The 20,736-nt window shown below is 40.4% G+C and overlaps 1 protein-coding gene and 1 pseudogene across 1 annotated transcript; one reads left to right on the top strand and one right to left on the bottom strand.

Annotated features, from left to right (window-relative positions):
* The first annotated feature begins 1,356 nt into the window (after window positions 1-1,356).
* LOC114046403 lies at window positions 1,357-2,744 on the top strand (annotated as a pseudogene).
* Window positions 2,745-17,678: 14,934 nt separating this feature from the next.
* Window positions 17,679-19,910, bottom strand: LOC114046389 (disintegrin and metalloproteinase domain-containing protein 30-like). Its single transcript, XM_027866708.1, has one exon. It carries the CDS (start codon window positions 19,908-19,910, stop codon window positions 17,679-17,681), a length of 2,232 nt encoding a protein of 743 aa, XP_027722509.1.
* Between the last annotated feature and the right edge of the window lie 826 nt (window positions 19,911-20,736).

The raw sequence follows: 20,736 nt of genomic DNA, 5'->3' as shown, positions 1-20,736 counted from the left end.
GGCAAGTCACTTAACCCCGATTACCTCACCAAAAAGCCAAAAAAAAAGGAAAAAGAAAGTCCCTCTCCCCCCATCCCCCAACCAGGTGAGAACAGGGTTATTTCTTGCAACCCTGCTCAGTATGGGAGACTTTGACTCTACCTCAGCCTTGTTTGCCACTCTCAGATTCCTGCTATTTCCAAGTAGAAAATGTGTGGAAGGTTGCAAAGTTGATGACTTACGGGAACTTCCCCATTACAAGAACAGCACCAAAAGAAGATTTGGGCCTATTTTTTGCAGGCCTCCCTCTATATCCCTGCCTTGCCCTTGATGCCTGCTTCACCCAAGGTGCTCTTTGCTCTAATGCTCTGAAAATGTTCTGTCAAAGCTACCAACATTTCTTTTCTTTTATTTGTTTGCTAGGCAATGGGGTTAAGTGACTTGCCCAAGATCACACAGCTAGTTAGTGTTATGTGTCTGAGGCCGGATTTGAACTCGGGTCCTCCTGAATCCAGGGCTGGTGCTCTATCCAATGCACCACCTAGCTGCCTCCCCCCCTTTTTTGTCCCCCCCCCCAATTAGCAAGCATTTCTTTTCCCTCTCTCCCACCACCTTCCCATTGTCACCAAAAAAAGTAAGGCAGAGGGAGATATTAAGATTGTGATTGAAGAGAAATTTCAGTGTTCTCTATCAGATGAAATAATAATTTGGCATTCCTATATAGTGCTTTATGGTTTGAAAAGCACTTGCTGCTTTAAAAGAGATAACAAAAGTGTCCCTTTATCCTTATAACAACCCTGGAAGGTTACTGCTATTACTATTCCCCAGTTTACAGAAGAGATAACAGAAAAGTCAAATGACTTGCCCAGGGTCACAGTTAATATGGTCTGGGAGGTCAGATTTAGATTCATCTTCCAGATTTCAGGTCCAGTGATACAGTGCCACCTAACTGTCCAATACCACAGCAACTAAAGGTGACAGCTAATTCAAGAGTATGACTGTCCCATTGTGTGGCTGATAAGAGTGGAGCTGAAAGTCATAGGAGTTGAAGTTGATGACCTGCAATATGATGTTTGAAGGAACATTGACATGTCCCTAATACATGGGTAGAAAAGACTTGAGTGAGAACTTGAACTTGAGAAAGGAAGGCATTTGACCTGTATATCTGTGGTAAGAATTTGAATTTACCCATAATCACCAACCTATCATGTCAGATGGGATTTGAACCCAAGTTTATGGCCAGTAGGGAGTGAGTCAGGTGACAGGAAAAACTTCAAAATAAGTGATCAGTCACTTCTCCTGAGTGTAGAGATGAATCCCATAATGCTCCATGGCACCAATTCTGTCTTATCACCAAGGCCTTTTTTTTGCTGAGGCATGAGTGACTCATCTTCCATGCTAGGTAGTGGTGGCCTTCTTCCTTTCCCCCATTCCCAGTTGGCCCTCGTGATGCAGTGCCCTGAACCTGGGCTTTCTCTGCGATGCCCCCAAAGAAACAGGCTCAGGCTGGGGGGCAACAAGAAGGCAGAGCAGAAAACGGAGATAATTGGGGCAGCTAGGTGGCACAGTGGATAGAACACCAGCCCAGAAGTCAGGAGGACCTGAGTTCAAATCCGGCCTCAGACCAAAACACGACACATACTAGCTGTGTGACCTTGGGCAAGTCACTTAACCCCAATTGCCTCACCAAAAAAAAAAAAAAGGTAATTGAGGGCAATGCTTTTGGCTTGAAGGGGCAAAACAAGCTCATCAAGTTAAATTTGATCAACAAAATCCATGACAGGCTGCAGAAAGTGAAGGTGACAAGAAATTAAAGACAAGAAGAAAGAACTTGAAGAACTAAAATGAACTGAAAATAATGTGCAGATCATCAATCAGTAGGATACGCATTGTCCAAGCAAGGGCAGCGAACTAAAGGAGATAAATGTAAGTTCTCCCATGATTTGCTTCTGGAAAGAATATCTGAAAAATGAAGGGTTTATATAGTGAGATGAAGAACACGAAACAAGATACCATGGATAATTGGGACAAGAAAAAGCTGGAAGAAATGGTGAGTAAGAAACATGAGCAAATAGTGTGCATTTTCTTGATGCTATTGAAAACCACAAATATGGCTGGTTCAGAATTTGCCTTGGAAGGGTTGATAACTATGTATTGCCACCATGCTCTTCCTTCTGGTTTTGTATTTTTTTTAAAAAGACAGTTTCATGTTTTTATTAGAAGATCTAGGACCAAATGTTACTAAAATCACTTTGGAGTCTTTTCTTGTATGGAAGAAAAGGAAAAGACAAGAAAAGACTGATATGCTTAAGCAAGATATGGAATGAAGAAAAGCAGCCTTTGAGGTAGAAAAAGCACTAGTGATCAGTAGCCTGAAAGTATTGTGAATTTGTTCTAAGCTGGGTGATGATGATGATGCAGATTATATTCGGTACACTCAGGAAACAGGTGGTGACAAGGTTGAAGATCTAGTAAGAGTAAATGATATAAATTCCAGCCAGTATTTCCCAAAGGATGAGGATGAGACTGGTATTACTGTGGCCAGTCTTGAAAGATTCAGTGCATTATATTTTAGTAGAGAAGGATGATAAGAAATTGAGTAAAGCTTCAGGAGATGGGGCATAAAGTGGAGCACAAGTAATTTGAAAGAAAATAATAAAGAACAAGAAAACGAAGTTGGTGCTGTTCCTATTGTTGAAAACCTTTTTACTGGAAAAGATTTGGGTGAACTAGAAGAATTCAACATACTTGATTTAGAGGAATGACAACAAGCAAGTCAGATGGGAAAAAAAATTGTCAGTTCAATGTAAATTGAAAATTGAGGAAATGAATTTTTTCCCACCTGCCTTGAATTCTTAAAAAGAATGTTTATGATTTCTCATACTGATTGTAGGAGGGCATCATTCCCACCCTCCCTCCAAAAAAAAAGGAATATTCACCCTTATTGCCTCTATTCTGACCTGACTATGCCTCATATTAAGTTCAGAGTGGGTCATAAGTAATCTGAAATATAATGGTTACAGAAAAGATTTTGTAAATTGTTAAAGTAGGAAGTATAACTTTTTTTTCCCCAATTTGTGAGTTTCATTGGGTATGTGTTTGTTACCAAGTACAATATACATGTCGAAAATATCCCTTATTTTAGTTGCATCTTTTTAACGAGTGGCTTGGTTTACTTTGTATTTACACATACAGATATAGATATATAATTTTTTAAAAGATTGCCTAATATAAGAGCACCGAACTTCACAAATAGATTACTGATGCAGATTCAGTGTTGTGTTTCTTTGGATTTTGATTAAGTGGACATAAAAAGTACAAGTTCTTTGCCCTCTGGAATGCCCTCTGTAAGCCATTTAAAATTTTCCCTCTGCCTTTTTGCCAACCAAGTTGTAAAATAAAGACCACCAGATGTTAAAATCAGAAAATGAAAAGTGATAGAGTATTGAAAGTAAAAGATCAGGCAAGAGGGTTTTTTTGTTTTTAATAGAGGGTACAGAACTTCCAAGTCATATGAGCAGCAAGATGGCAGTCTAGACATTTTCTCCAATCCCCATGACCTCTCAAACCTCCCCAGAACAGAAATTATGTGCCAAAGACAAAGGAACTTTGCTATTTCCATGGTCTCCAAGATACCAGTGAATCCAAAAGCAGGTTGTAAAAAACAGACCAACAACCCAGTAACTGATGCTCACTAATCTTGAACTCATTCGTGACCCCTCCCCCACCTCTCTCTACCAGCATTGAGGCTGCAATAGCAAACCCAGTAACAAAACATAGGCCTACATCAAAGCCCCTTCCACGCATATCCCTTCTTCTAGTGCCCTGGAGATGCAGCTCTTGGCTATGGAAGGTTTCTGGCGCCCTCAACAGCCAACTTGGCCTCAGCCCTTTAGGAGCAAAAGCCTGCCCAGGGCTGCAACTCAGAAGCACCAGTGCTGCAGCATCTCTGAACTGCTGGTGCCAGGTCAAATAGCTAATGAACAGAGGGAGTGGGATAGGTTACCAGGACAGGTGGCTGCATGTAGGGAACTGTGCAGCACTCCACCAAACCTGAGGAAAGAGCACAACATCCAATTAGGGCCAGTTCTGATCACCCAAAAGTCAGTTGGGACAGAGACCTTGGCTGGTGGTCCATGAATAGCCTAGTATACAAAGAGTCTAAGACACTTTTGAGATCTAGTCCCGAAGGAAACTTCAGTGGTTGGGTAGGGGGAGTCGAAAGTCACTGACAAGGAAAATGAGGTGGGAGGGGACTGAAACTACCAAGGATTCCAGGAAGAATTCTCAAAGGCCTTGAACATATTAAAAGGAATATTATTATATATTATTATATTAATATTATTATATTCCTTTTAATATTAAACAGAAAAATAGTAACAACAGGAGGAAATATGACTGCCAAGTCTAGAGGGGGAAAATGATAAAACCCAAATATTAGAAAAAGATAGAGGAAAATGTAAACCAAACTTATCATTTTAAATGTGAATGAATTAAGCAATCCAATGGGAAAAAAAGACATTGGATAAGAAAACAAAACCCCAAAATCTATTGCTTACAAGGAACACATTTTATGGGTAATTTTGATTACTTTAGGTCAAAAAGTTTTTGCTCAAAGAAAGAAAAGAATTTTTACAACCAGTGTCTCTGATAAGGGCCTCATTTCTAAAATATAGAAAACTAAGTCAAATTTATAAGAATACAAGTCATTCCTTGATAAATAGCCAAAGGATATGAACAGGCAGTTTTCAGATGAAGAAATTAAAGCTATCTATAGTCATATGAAAAAGTGCTCTAAATCACCCTTGATTTGAGAAACAAATCAAAACAACTCTGAGTTACCACATCACACCTATCAGATTGGCCAACATGACAAAACAGGACAATGATAAATGAAGAAGATGTGGGGAAAATTGGAACACTAATGCATTGTTTGGTGGAATTGTGAACTGATCCAACCATTCTGGAGAACAATTTCAAACTATGCCCAAAGGGATATAAAATGTTCACACCCTTTCACCAGCAAATGGCACTACTAGGGCTGTAACCCAGAGATCATAAAAATGGGAAAAGGACCCACGTGTACAAAAATATTTACAGTAGCTCTTACTGTGGTGGCTAAGAATTGGAAATTGAGGGGATGCCCATCCACTGGGGAATGGCTGTGCAAGTTCTGGTATATAAATGAAATGGAATACTATTGTGCTATAAAAAATGATGAGCAATTGGGACTTCAGAAAAACCTGGAAAGACCTATATGGTCTGATGCTGAGTGAAGTGTGCAGAACCAGGAGAATGTTGTATACAGTAACAGCCACATTGTGTGATGACTAACTTTGATAGATTTAGGCCTTCTCAGCAATGCAGGGATCTAAGAAATCTCCAAAAGTCTCATGGCGGAAGATGCTATCCATATCCAGAAGAACTATGGAGTTTCAATGCAGATTGAGGCATACTATTTGCTCTTTTTTTCCCTTCCGTTTTGTTTTGTTTCTTCTTTTTTGTGGTTCCTCCTATCAGTTTTAATTCTTCTTTACAACATGACTAATGTGAAGATATGTTTAATAGGAATGTGTAGGTAGAGCCTATATCAGATTGCACGTCATCTCGGGGAGGGAGGTAGGGAGTGAGGGCTAGAAAATTTAAAACTCAAAAGCTTCTGGAAGTGATTGTTCAAAACTACAAATAAATCAATTAATTAAAAAAAAGAAACATTTTAAAAGCAAAGACAGATAAAATAAGTCTGAGTGGATGGGAACAAAATTACCACGCATCAAATAAATCCTAAAAAGCAGGAGTTGTCATGCTGTAATAAAGCCAAAAAAATTTTTTTTATTTTAGTTTTTTGAAAACAAATTATTTTTATTTTTTTAACATATATTTTTTAAAACTTTGGGTTACAAATTTGCTCCCTCCCTCCCTACCCATCCTCATTGAAAGGGCAATCACCTCGATACAAGTTACACATGTGTAGTCATGCAAAACACTTCCATAGTAGTCACATTGTGAAAAACTAAGTATATTTCCCTCCATCCTATCCCACGCCCCCCATTTATTCTATTATCTCTTTTGGCCTTGTCCCTCCTCAGAAGTGTTTGCTTCTGATTATCCCCTCCCCCAATCTGCCCTCCCCTCTATCAATCATCCATCTGCTCTCTTGTCCCCTTTCCCCATTATTTTCCTGTAGGGTAAGATAGATTTCCATACCCAATAATGTATGTTATTCCCTCCTTAAGCCAAATCTTATGAGAATAAGATTCACTCAATCCCTCTCACCTCCCCCCATTTCCACTCTACTGTAAAAGCCTTTTCTTGTCTGTTTCATGTGAGATAATTTTCCCCATTCTACCTCTCCATTTCTCCTTCTCCCAGTATAATCCTCTCTCACCCCTTAACTTTATTATCCAGATATCACCCCTTCATCTTCAACTCACCCTGTACCCTCTATCTATCTATCTATCTATCTATACATACATACGTATAATTTTTTTCCCTCCAACTACCCTAATACTGACAAAAGTCTCATGAGTTACAAATATCATCTTTCCATGCAGGAATGTAAACAGTTCAACCTTAATAAGTCTCTTATGATTTCTCTTTTCTGTTTACCTCTTCATGTTCCACTTGAGTCTTGTATTTGAAAGTAAAATTTTCTATTCAACTCTGGTCTTTTCATCAAGAATGCTTGAAAGTCCTCTATTTCACTGAATGACCATTTTTTCCCCTGAAGGATTATACTCAGTTTTGCTGGGTAGGTGATTCTTGGTTGCAATCCTATCTCCTTTGCCCTCTGGAAAATTATATTCCATACCCTCCAGTCCCTTAATGTAGAAGCTGCTAAATCTTGTGTTATCTTGATTGTGTTTCCACAATACTTGAATTGTTTCTTTCTGGCTGATTACAATATTTTCTCCTTGACTTGGGAACTCTGGAATTTGGCTACAATATTCCTAGGAATTTTCCTTTGGGGATCTCTTTCAGGAGGTGATCAGTGGATTCTTTCCATTTCTATTTTGCCCTCTGGTTGTAAAATATTAGGGCAGTTTTCCTTGATAATTTCTTGAAAGATGATGTCTAGGCTGTTTTTCTGATCATGGCTTTCAGATAGTCCAATAATATTTAAATTCTCTCTCCTCGATCTATTTTCCAGGTCAGTTGTTTTTCCAACGAAATAGTTCACATTCTCTTCAATTTTTTTCATTCTTTTGGATTTGTTTTACAGTGTCTTGATTTTTCATAAAGTCACTAGCTTTCTTTTGCTCCATTCTAATTTTTAAGGAAATGTTTTCTTCAGTAAGCTTTTGGACTTTCTTTTCCACTTGGCCAATTTTGCTTTTTAGGGCATTCTTCTCCTCATTGGCTTTTTGGATCTCTTTTGCCATTTGGGTGAGGCTATTTTTTAAGGTGTTATTTTCTTCAGTACTATTTTGGGTCTCCTTTAGCAAGCTGTTGACTTGTTTTTCATGATTTTCCTGCATCACTCTCAGTTTTTCTTCTGCTTCTCTTACTTGCTTCTCAAAATCCTTTCTGAGCGCTTCCATGGCCTGGGACCAATTCACATTTTTCTTGGAGCCTTTGGATGTAGGAGCTTTGGCTTTGTTGTCTTCTTCTGGTGTTATGTTTTGATCTTCTTTGTCACCAAAGTAAGATTCTATAGTCTGACTCTTTTTTTGCGCTGCTTGCTCGTGATCCCAGCCAATTACTTGAGTTATAAACTCTTTGTTAAGGTAGGGGTCTGTTTCCAGTGTGGAGAATGTACTGTCCCAAGCTTTGGGGGTTTTGTACAGCTGTTTTTCAAAGATACTTCTAGGGACCTGTAAATTTTCAGTTCTTCCAAGGTGCTATGATCAAGGGCGATGTGTTTACTCCTCTCCTGGCTTGTGCTCTGGTCTATGAGTGACCACAAGCACTCTTCTATCTTGGAACTGTGAGGAGGATTTCTTCTCCACTGCCACTATAAGCTCCACCACACCAGCGGTCCTCCTTGCCCCAGGACTGCCACCCAGAACTGTGACCTAGATCCAAGCACGGGCAAAGCAAGAGAATCCTGCACCAGCAAAGAAATCTCTGCAATCCCCCTCTGATCAGCCATGCAATTACCCCTCAGTCTGAGGGCCAGAATCTCTGGAAGCAGCCGCCACCCTCGAGCCAGGCTCAGGGACTGGGGCTGAGATCACAGTGCTTCTCTCTCTCACAGCAGACACAGACTTTTTCCACTGACCTTCTAAGTTGTTTTTGGCGTTTGTGGGTTGAGACTTCTGGAAACCGCCATAGCTGGCCGCGATTCCTCTGAGGCTGCTTCTGGTTCATTGCAGCCTGCGCGCCCATGCTGAACTGCAGTCGTCTCCCAGCCTGGCACAATATACCTTTCTGATCAACCATCCAGGTTGTCTTGGGCTGGAAATTTGTTTCACTCTGTCTTTTTGTGGGTTCTGCTGCTTTAGAATTTGTTTAGAGCCATTTTTTATAGGTATTTGGAGGGGTTTGGGGGAGAGCTCAAGCAAGTCACGACTTTTAAAAAATATTTTTTTAAATTAAAAAAGATCAATAAGGATGCTACTGTTATGCTGAAAGGGACCACAGATAACAAACCAATATCAGTTAATAAACTTACACGCATCACATGCCTTGGCATCCAATTCATAAAACATCTGAGCTTTAAGAAGATGGTAACATAATAGTGTCAGGAAGCTTCAATGACCCTCTATCAATTTTGGAAAAGGAAAAATCCAACCGAACACATTTCTGGAAAAACAAACTAGAGTTTAAGGCTTATAACATCTTCTAAATGGGACAGCAAAAGAATATAATTATTTCTCTGCACCCCATGGAACTTTTACAAAAATTGACCGTGTAATAGGGCACAGAAATATTGTAAACAAATGTAAAAAGGCAGAAATAATCAAGACCTTTACAGACCACAATGCAATGAGAATAGAAATTGGAAGTATGGAAAGAGCTATATGAACTGATGCAGATGAAGTAAGCAGAATCAAGAAAACAATATGCACAATAACTACAACAATGTAAACAGAATGGCACACCAAAAAATTAAAAGTAAATGTAACAAAATTATAAAGTTCAAGTGGAACTTGAAGAGATGAGAAGACATCCCCAATCCAGCCCTTTTGGAGGTGGGAGGTCCAAAGACACTACATGTTATACACGTTTTCAATCTCTCAATATTCCAGTCAGTTGTGCTGAAATGTTAGAGAATGGCTCTCAGGGACAGGAAGGAATACATAAGATACTATAGTGATATAAGAAACAGAAGACATTGATAAAAAATTATTTTTTAAAAAAGAATAGAGGTCATATGGGCATGTTTGTAGACAAGAGGAAAGGAGGCAGTAGATTAGGAAAGAATGAAGATTAGAGAGTGGAGGTGATAGTGGGAGCACTGTGGTGAAGACAGGAAAGGATGAGATCAATGTACTGGTTAGAGGGGTTAGCCTTGGCATGGAGAAACCCCTTTAAATCTGACACTAGAATGAAGGCGATATGGAGACCGGGGAAAGGTGTCAGGGAGAGTAAGATGAGAAGGGGATAAGAGGGAACTATTTAGTGAAGGTGAACTCGTCTGAGAGGACAGAGGAAAGGAGTTTTCAGGAAGACTTAAGGGGTCTGGAACAGCTGCTGTGGAGAGTAGCAGAAAAAAAATGATTGGAGAAGAGTAAGATTATCATGATGTAGTGAAGACCCAGTTTAAATGAGAACAAAAATGAATCTTTAGAAAACTCAACATATTTCCTTCATTTCCTTCAGCTGTCTTTAGAAGCATCTAAAAGTGAGGGAAGTGAATGGTGGGGATAATCCAGACCTTGCATTTGGCCAGGCATAACTTGTAATGGAACAAAGAGGCAAGGAAGGAATTTGATAGTAGATGATAGTGTAGAGCTGAATTGGTTCACAGAGAGGTTGAAATTAGGAAGGGAGTATACTGATTGCAGCCTGTGCAAGGGTAATATGGAAAAATACTAAAGTGTGGTAAGATTGGCAGTAGCAATAAAGATATAGTACAGGATTAGGGGTTGTAAGGAACAAGGAAAGATGGAATGATTTTTAAAATTATCAGATAAAGAAATTTCATAGCTCATGAACACAGAAGTGGAATACTTATGGATAGAGGAGAGGATTAAGTCCTCACTTGCCCCTCTTAGAAGCCTCAGTTTCCTTCAATCAGGTGCCATTTTCTTTCTTTTTTTTTTTTTGATTTTTTTAAAAAAAATTTATTAATTTATTTTGATTTATCAACAATCACTTCTATATGCTTTTGAGTTTAAATTTTTTCTCCCCCTTCCTCTCCACCACCCTCCCCAAGACGGCACACAATCTGATATAAGCTATATATATACATTCTTATTAAACATATTTTCAGATTAGTGACGTTGTAAGTAAATACTAGAACCGATAGGAGGAACCACCAGAAAGAGGAAACAAACTGAACAGAAGAGAAAAAAAATAGCAAATAGTATGCTTCAATCTGCATTCAAATTCTATAGTTCTTTCATTGGATGTGGATAGCATTTTACATCACAAGACCTTTGAAGATGTCTTAGATCCTTGTATTGCTGGGAAGGGTTAAGGTTTTCAATATTAGTCATCGCACAACGTGGCTGTTATTGTGTACAACATTCTCTTGGTTCTGCTCACTTCACTCAGCATCAAACCATACAAGTCTGTCCAGGTTTATCTAAAGTCTGCCTGTTCATCATTTCTTATAGCACAATAGTATTCCATTACATTCATATACCACAACTTGCTCAGCCATTCCCCAATTGATGGGCATCCCCTCAATTTCCAATTCTTGGCCACCATAAAAGGAGCTGCTATGAATATTTTTGTACATGTGGGTCCTTTTCCCATTTGTATGATCTCTTTGGGATATAGCCCTAGAAGTGCTATTGCTGGGTCAAAGGGTATGGCACATTTTTATAACCCTTTGAGCATAGTTCCAAATTGCTCTCCAAAATGGTTGGATCATTTCCCAACTCTACCAACAATGCATCAGTGTCCCAATTTTCCCACATCTTCTCCAACATTTATCATTTTCCTGTTTTGTCATGTTGGCTGATCTGATAGGTGTAATGTGGTACCTCAGAGTTGGTTTGATTTGCATTTCTCTAATCAATAGTGATTTACAGCATTTTTTTCATATGACCATAGATGGCTTTAATTTCTTCATCTGAGAACTGCCTGTTCACATCCTTTGACCATTTATCAATTGGGGAATGACTTGTATTCTTATAAATATGACTTAATTCTCTATATATTTTAGAAATGAGGTCCTCATCAGAGAAACTGGTTGCAAAAATTCTTTCCCCATTATCTACCTTCCTTCTGATCTTAGTTGCATTGGCTTTGTTTGCACAAAAACTTTTCAATTTAATGTAATCAACGTTATCCATTTTGCTTTTCGTAACGTTCTCTATCTCCTGTTTGGTCATGAATTCTTCTGTTCTCCATAGATCTGATAGGTAAACTATTCCTTGCTCTCCCAGTTTGCTTATAGTATCAGCCTTTATATCTAAATCATGAACCCATTTTGATCTTATTTTGGTATATGGTGTGAGATTTTGGTCTATGCCTAGTTTTTGCCATACTCTTTTCCAGTTTTCCCAGCAGTTTTTTTGAAAGTGTTCTTATCCCAGAAGCTGGGGTCTTTGGGTTTATCAAATAATAGATTACTATAGTCATTGACCACTGTGTCTTGCATATTTAACCTATTCCACTATCAGGTGCCATTTTCTACAATTCTCTCCCCAATTCCTCAGCTGCTGGTGTTGCCCCATATCACCTTGGATCTGTTTTAAATACATTTTGTATGTGCTTATTTTGAATATACTTATGTGTGTACATGATGTCTCTTACAGAATGTAAGCTCCTTGAGGACAGGGACTTTTGTCTTTGTATTTCCATAGCCAAATAATTCATAATAACATAGTATGATTGTATAGGGTACAATTGCTTGCTGATTGCTTGACACTGCAGAAGTCTAGTCAAATAACAAAAATAACCTGAACTAGGGTGATGGATATATGAGTAAAAGAGTAAAGTAGTATAGAGAAGAGAAGAGGGCCCAGCATAATACCTTGAGGAATTCCAGCAGGTGGAGGAGGGTGATCTGGAGGAGGCTCCAGCAAAGAAGAGTAGTCAGATAGGTAGGAGGAAAACCAGGAGAGAGTGTTGTTCCAAAAAACTAGAGAAAGAAAGATCGAGGAGGAGAGCATCATCAGTTATGTTAAAGACTGCAGAGAGGTCAAGGAGAAAGATGATTGAGAAAAGGCCCAATATTGGATTTGGCAACTAAGAGATCATTAGTAACTTTGAAGAGGGCAGTTTCAGTGGAATTAATTATATTAGGAACCAGATTGTAAGGAATTAAGAAAAGAAGAGAGAAAGTGGAGGCACCTATTGTAGGTGGCTTTTTCATGGAATTTAGCCACGAAGGGCACAACAGATATAGGATGATAGTGAGGATGGCACAGTCAAGTTTTTTCAGGATAGGGAAGACACGTGCATATTAGTAGGCAATAGGAAATGAACCAATAGAGAGGGAGAGGTTGAAAATAATAGAATGGGGATGACAAAGGGAGCAATCTGTTGGGGGAGAAGGGATGAAATGGGGTCCCTTGAACAAGTGGAAGGGTTAGCCCTGGTAAGGGGTAAGGCCACCTTGTCATGTGAAAAAGGGGTGAAGGAAGAGACAATGTCAGTAGGAACTTTAGTAATGGGACATGAAGAAGAGGGTGCCCATGATGAAAAGCCTCATTCTTTTCTGCAGAATGAGAGGCAAAGTTCTCAGCTGAGGGAGTTGAGGGGAGGAGGAGCCATGGGAGGTTTCAGGAGTGAGGAAAAGGTTTGGTAGAGCTGCTGTCAAGAGTGCGAGGGAAATTGGTAATGGAGGCATAATAGGATTGCCTAGCCGTAGTGACGGCCCTGTTGAGCTGATGGAACATAAATTTGTAGTGGATACAGTCAGAACGATTGCATGATTTTCTCCACTTTCATTCAGCAGCACATGTGTCTGCACTAAGGCAATGAATGATGGGAATGACCCAAGACTGAGGCTTGGCTGGGCATAATCAGTGATGTGAGAAAGGGGCTAGGAGGACAGTGTAGACTTGAACTGGTTCACCAAGGAGTCCAAATGGGGAGGAGGAGAGCATAGCTAGCATAGGGGAAGTGGCCTAGGAAAGAATTGAGGGATCAAGGTATTAGAGGTCACAGTGTGGATGAAGATTAGGGCTATGTAAGGAAAGGCAGAGGGAGAGATGAAAAGCCAATGGGTTATGGTCAGATAAGGAGGTTTCTGAATTCTTGCACATGGAGGTGGTGCATCTGTGGGTGATTGCAAGATGAAGCGTATGACCATCGTTGTGCACGGCTGACCTAGAACAGAGGAATAGCTCATAGGAGGTAGGTTGGTTGAGGAAATAAGTGTTTAGGGTATAAAAAAACTGTAAATTTATGATACATTAATGATAGTTTTTAATTTTATCATTACTATATTGGACTGATTGACTTCAAAACAAATTAGATCACACAAGGTCTGGTGTGGGTCTATAAAGTGGTTGCTAAGCTAGTCAGGGAGAGAGCATATCCCATTGTAATCACTAGGGCAGGGCCATTTCAGTTCAGTGAGAATTATAATTTTAATTTCAGACTTCTCCCTCCATACTTGGTTTTCTTTCCCCTGTGACTTACTTCTACCATCTTCCTAAGACTCCCACTTTTTTCCATTCATCTCTTTCTACCCTTTTTTTCTTCTCTTCCACTCAAGTCTCTCTGTTACACTGATGATTAGGGGTGGGGAAGGGCATGGAGGAGGGAGGTGATAGTAGTATGTTTTGGCTGTAATAATTACAACTTACATTTATAGAATGAATTAAAGTTTGCAAAGCACTTTCTTCACAGTCCTTTGAAGTGTAGAGCTGAAGGCGATTTAGTCCACCCCTATTATGGAGAAGGAAATGGCAGACCATTCCAGTATCTTTGCCAAGAAAACCCCAAATGAAGAATAGGATATGACTGAAAACAACTGAACAACAACAAATCATGAAGAACTAAGGTCCAAGGAGATTAAGTAAATTGCCCAAGATCACACAGGTAGTGTGAGAAGCAGGATTTGAACCCAGGTCCTCTTATCTGAGGACAGTGCTCTTCCCAGTATACCACACTGCCTCCTACATAGTACAACATATTTGTACATAATACCACCCTACTGGAGTCCATCACTGGAATAATAGAATAGGCTATTAGGACAGACTAGATAAATACTGTACTTCAAATTATAGCACAATTATGACATTCTTTAGGAATACAAGCTCTGGATCAGCTTTCCCAGACCTATGTTGGAAGGAAACAATTATAAACCTTAGATGAGACTGCGGGATACATTTCTGTGAATGAGGTGACTCATGAATTATGTTTCTAAATTCACAGAGTAGGGGATTCCTCGTGTTCAAGAAAAATTAAAATGTTCATGTTCAGGAAATTAAAATGACTATGGAAAAGATACATGAATAAAACTAATAATGACTGACATTGATAACTCTTAATATAAATTATCTTAATTATCATTTATCACCTAATATAAATTCTCTCAAATGATCCTTACAACAGCCTTATAGGGTAGCTACTATAGATATTATCCCTATTTTACAGATGAATTCTATAGTGGACCCTCTTTTCTCTTTTTACATTCTTTTCCTTAGCTCCTTCATCAGCTAGGTATTACACTGGGCTTGGAATCAGGAAGATTCACCTTCCTGAGTTCAAATCTGGCTTCAGATACTTACTAGCTGTGTGACCCTGGGCAAGCACTTAACCCTGTTTCCCTCAGTTTCCACATCTATAAAATGAGCTGGAGAAGGAAATGGCAAACCCCTCTAGTATCTTTGCCAAGAAATCCCCAAATGGGGACATGGAGAATCAGACATGACTGAAATGGCTGAACAACAAGAATTAGGTAACCCTGAGATCTATGTGTACAGCTCTGATCTCTTTCCTGAACTCTAATTCCATGTCACCAGTTGCCCACTGGGCATTTCATATAAGAGGTTCTGTAGACATCTCAAACTCAACACATCCAAAGCAAAATACCTCATATTTGCTGCTCTTTCTCCCCACAACCCACCTCTCCTCTGAACTTTTCTCATTTCTGTCTAGGGTATCCTCTTCCCTTCTGCCATCCAAGTTTACAATCTGAGAATCTTCCTCAATTCCTCATTCTCGTTCACCCCATACATCCAACCAGATGCTAAGTATTTTCATTTTTACTTTCATGACATTTCTTCTTCTAGATGGTTCCTTTTCTCCCCAGCCAACAACCATTGCTCTAGTTCAAGCCTTTATCATATCTTGCCTGAACTACTGCAATAGTATTCTATCTGGTTCCCTGCATCTAATAATAGCTAGCATTTATATAGCACTTTAAGGTTGTAAAGTACTTTATGAAGATTATCTCATTTGATCCTCACAACTACCCTGGAAAATAGGTACTATTATTATCCCTATTATACAGATGAGGAAACTGAGGTTAAGAGGTTCAGTGAGTTATTAATTAGTATCTCCATTATACATCATAAGTTGTATTTGTCTTTTGTTCTCCAAGAGGACCGTGACATCAGGGAGATGATGACTTGACTTGCAATTGACTGTGATTTGAGTGAGGAAGGGCTGTGCAAGGTCATCAGCCTCACTTTCTCCTCTACAGCCATCTGGGTCCAGTGGCCAGATATTCATCAGTATGACTGGAGATGGTCCAGGATGCCATGGGAGACCCTGGCCCTTTTAAGCTAAGGTCTTTTCAGTTTCTCACTTTGAGTGAGGTAAGGCACATTCAGTGAATAGGCCTTTTCAAGAAGTGAGTCAAGGGATGGTCCCTTTAATAAAACAAACAAACAAAAAAATCAAACTGGGAGGGGAAGACTCTCTGGAGCTCATAGATTGGACAACAAAACATCCCTGCCCAAGCACCACTTCATGGTTATTTTTTGGGCCCTCCTTTGGCCAGCAACATTATAAGTATACATGGATGATTGTATCCAGGGTCGCATAAGGGTCTGTTTGAACTCAGGTCTTCCTGACTCCAGACCCAGCACTCAATCCACTGCACTGCCACCTAGCTGCCACTAGCCTTTCCCTACTCCAAGTTATACTCCACAAAGCTGACAAAGTGATTTTTCTAAAGCATATGTCTGACCATGTCACCCCCTTCACAAAACTGGCCTCTGTTCACCACATACAATATACCTGTTTCCATTTCTTTGCACCAGCCATTTCCCATACCTGGAATGCACTCCCTACATACCTCCATCTCGGTCTCTTCCTTTAAAATACAGCTCAACTGCCATCTACTATCCAAAGCTCTTTTTGATTCGCCACCCCCTGCCGAGTGCTAGTGTCCTCTTTCCCAAACAACCTTATATTTACCTAATTTTATGTCTTTATATTTATTCAGCTTATGTTTATGCTGTGCATGCTTTTATACATACTTTTTACCTACCGTATGACAATGTAAACTTACTGAGAGTAGGCATTGCTTCACTCTTTGCACTTCTATTTCCAGAACCTAGTACAGGAAATGACATATAGAAGGCATGAGTAATTAATACTTGCTAATTGATGGTTTTTGTTGTTGGGCCACACAGCTAGTAAGTATCTGAGGCTGGATTTGAACTCAGCTCTTCCTGACTCTAGCTGGTGCTCTATTCATTGCACCACCTAGCAGCCCCTAAAAATGAATCTTTCCTTAATGTGATAAATCTTGTTCAGATGTTTCAGTTGTGTCCGATTCTGTGTGACCCCATTTTGCATTTGTTTGTTTTTTGCAAAGGCAGTGGAGTGGTTTGTTATTTCCTTTTCCAGCTCATTCTACAGATGAGGAAACTGGGGGAAACAGAGATAAGTAACTTGTCCAGGGTTACACAGCTAGTGTCTGAGGCCAGATTTAAACTCAGGGAAATGTGTCTTCCTGACTCCAGGCTTGGTACTTTATCCACTGTGCCACCTACTGGTAGAGCACTTGATAAATGCTCATTGAATTAAAATAAGCCAAGTTCTGACAAGGGTGAAGCTACAGGCTCCAGCTATAAGCTGATTTTGGTTTCCTCCACTCCCATTCTGGACAACACTGCAATGCTCTGATAAAAACAGTTTGTTTTTTTAATTATAAAATTTAGTAGTTAGTACTATTATTATGGCGTGGAAAGTAAGTTTGATGTCATCTACTGCAACCCCTTTCTTTTCCAGAAGGTAAAACCTGGCAAGGTCAGATGAGTTGCTCAAGCTTAAACAGCTAGTACTTTGTTTGTGGGACTGTAGATATGCTTCTGTTCATATGCTGCAAGCATTAAAACTGTACCTTGATTTCTGTTGTTTGAAATGTTGAAAATGATAATTCTGCCTGAAGTGTCTCTGGAAATTCCTGTCAATTCCCTTTCTCAATCTCAATGTTCAAAATTTGGACAAGTAGGATCCTTTAAACCTTTTACAGAAGCTATGGGGCAGATAAAACTCTCACAAAATATAAAAATCTCATTGGGGTAAAGGATCTTTATTTTCTGATACAATACGTAAGCTAAGAAAACCTAGCTTTACATGACATTCGTGAAGTTAATGGTTTTTATGAGCTACTGTTTCAAGAGAAGATTTCAGGGTCTTCCAAGTCATGTAACATAGATGAATCTGCTTTCTTATTCAGCAATAATGGTTTCCTTTTTTTTTTTTCCCCTTGACTGGACTGCTTCATTTTTGGAACGAAATGAACGTTGAAGGGCAGCTGCTGCTTTACCTAAGGCAGACAGAAACCCTGCTCCAGCTAAAGCAAAACACCTTATGAGAAAAAGGGCCAGGGGTATGGCATTTTTCCAGGGAGTCCTTTCCCATTTAGGGGGAGGACCACTGTCAATACTTCCTCCATATCCATACTTCTTACAGAATGGAGGGGCCCATCCATAGTTACAGTGGCAATTTCTATTATTGTTGCAGATTCCTCTCTTGGTACACTTGTCCACTGTACAATCAAAATTAAGGACATTCATGTTTGTACAAGTCTTGTTAATACATACAAATCCCTCACCACAGGCAGTGCCTTCTTTTACTTCTCCAATATCTGACAGTTTCATTGTACTCATTGGAGCGTGAAAGTCTGTCCCCCAGCAAGTAAGATTGCCCTGGCTGACAAAATTCATAACTACTGTATAGTGTTCAGCCATGACAGGAACAATCTTGATGTTGATACACTGCAGTCTTCCACATAACACATTATCAGGTTCACACTTGGAATAAACACCGGCTATAATTCCACAGTTGCCAAAGCGGTCCCCTCGATTGGCTTCTTGGTAGCAGGCAAGAGGTCCCGATGTCGAACTGCGTCCAAAAAGATTCTTGCACTGCTGATTCCGAGAACTGCAAAACCCATTGAAACAATAGCCATGGTGAGAGCATAGGGTCCCATCCTGAATGTACGTGTCCTCAGGGCAGTGTTCAGAGGTGCCATTGCAATACTCCTCAAGGTCACATTCACTATTTTTGGCCCTACACAGTTTCCCTGCTAGTCGAAATCTACAGTTATAGCAGCAAAGACCAGAACCACACGTTGCTCTGGCTTTTAATTTACACGTTGGCTCGCAACACTTATCTTGCTCACAGTCCTTTGGTGTGCCACAATCACACTGTTCGTCTCCTTCCACCACTTTGTCACCACATACAGAAATTTTTCTTTTCCCTAGTGTGGGTACATTAGACATACAGCTTCCATAGGTGGCTATCTTTTCAAAATACTCTGTGTAACTGCAATTACTGAAACCTCCGTCGCCAGGGTTTTTGTCCATTAAGCATCTATCGGGACCCTGACATTCACATCCATCCTCATCGTCTTTCATGCCCACAATATGGCCCAATGCATGAAGAAACTCGTTAGAGCCACTCAGGTTCTCTTGAGACAGGCTGCTCACAGATGCGCTATTTCCTTTATCACAGATACCTCCTACCTTGGCTTTTGTGGCGATCTCTTTACTTACAATTAAATGTGCCCAATCTGACTCTTCACGATGGTCTAGTTGCTTCTCTTTATATCTCATAAAGTCTTCATAAATTTTATCTTCTTCTGAGTCCTTAATATTTATCTTGTCCTGGTCGGACCACACCTCAATTCCCTCCAGATAAATTCGACAATTGAGTCCCTGAAAAACCATGTCTGCCAAAGCGATCAAAGTAAAGCCCTCATTAATGCAAGCAGTCATATTGGATCCCAAAAGTTGATACCTCCCATGAGATATCACAAGAAAGGCCTCTACATACTTAAGGTGTAGATAGGTCGTCCACGAAAACTTGGCAGAAATCTCTAGGTTCTGGTGCTTGGCCAAACGAGGAGCCGTTTCTTCATCAATTGCCTGGCAGGTGCGATCAGCTCGAGCCTCCTTCTTCAGGCGATATAATATGTGCTCAAATTTTGTAGAGTCTTTCAAGGGTTCCATTTGGTAAAGGCTTCCATTCATGTTCAGTATCCCTCGGAGCCCCCCAAAGCAGGTGTTTAACGTAGCCAGGGAGTCGGGGGAGCCCTCCACGTAACCTCCGTAGCTGCAGTCATCAGGGATGGAAGGCTGGTCCTCCAGGACGGCTCCCTGCCCAGTAAAGGAGAAAATGCGCAGGTGTCTGGACAACAGGAACTTCTTAGGGAGAAGGTGGACAACCTGCTTCCTGCCCTCCACCTGAAGAACGTAAGATATCCGGCCCGACACCTCAGGATGTCCCCTATGGGGACCCAGCTGCCTGGGGATGATCACTTCGTAGGAGGAGAAGCCCCTCCCTGGGCGGTACCCGAAGGCCAGCGCCAGGCAGCCTGGGCCCAGCAGGAGCGTGCCCAGGCCGAGCAGCAGAAGGGAGCCAGCCAGCTGCGAAACGATGGCTCCCTCAGGCCCCATGCCAGCTTCCTGCCTCCCCTCCACGGAGCCCGGGAGCTGCAGCCCAGATCTGGGAGGGAGATCTGAAGGATCCAGAGAAGCAGCCAAAGGTGTAAAGGGCTGTGAAACTTGGCTCCGCCCCGGGGCGCCTTCCAGGGCACTGGCCCAAGCACGAGACTCCGGGGCGGTTGGGGTGCGGTGGGGTGGGCTACATTGGGATGAGGTCCGTTGGATGGGGTCCAGTGAAGGGAGCTGGAAGGATACAAAAAGACCACGCGAAACTTCCTGGGGGGAAGGGGAGATGGGTTGGCTGAAAGGAACAGTGGGAGTGGAAGGGAACAAAGAACCAGTTGGGAGAAACCGTGTTGAAATATCCCTATGCTCTATCTGTTGCTGTAGCTCTAAGAACAGATAGAAATGTCTGCAGCATCTACATGGCTATCATATATCAACATATAGAGACAGATTTTTCTATCCATAGAAAGATATTTACATCTATCTACCTAGAGAGATCTACCGATATCTATAAATAGGGATATCTTAGGCATATCCCTATCTATACTATGTACATACAAATAACTATCACATATCACAAATGGACAGATCTATCTATAGATAGATATGGATAGATCTACCTATAGGTAATGATCTAACAATATCTATAGAGATATCAGGTAAATATCTCTATGCTGTGAACATATAATTATCATATATAATTAAACTCGATATAGACAGAGCCATATAGATGAAGCTAGAGATCAACCACTATCTATAGATAGAGCTATCTTAGGTATGTATCTCTATACTATATACATAGAGCTATCATATATCTTATATAAACATATAC

Source organism: Vombatus ursinus, unplaced genomic scaffold, assembly GCF_900497805.2.
Source record: "Vombatus ursinus unplaced genomic scaffold, bare-nosed wombat genome assembly UNPS02014782.1, whole genome shotgun sequence".
NCBI classification, from domain to species: Eukaryota; Metazoa; Chordata; class Mammalia; order Diprotodontia; family Vombatidae; genus Vombatus; species Vombatus ursinus.
Note: the sequence above shows the minus strand (reverse complement) of the source record. Positions and strands in the feature narration are given on the sequence as shown.

What these genes read in the sequence shown, in the direction of transcription:
- LOC114046389 (XM_027866708.1), bottom strand. Translation starts at nt 19,910, where the DNA reads ATGGGGCCTGAGGGAGCCATCGTTTCGCAGCTGGCTGGCTCCCTTCTG.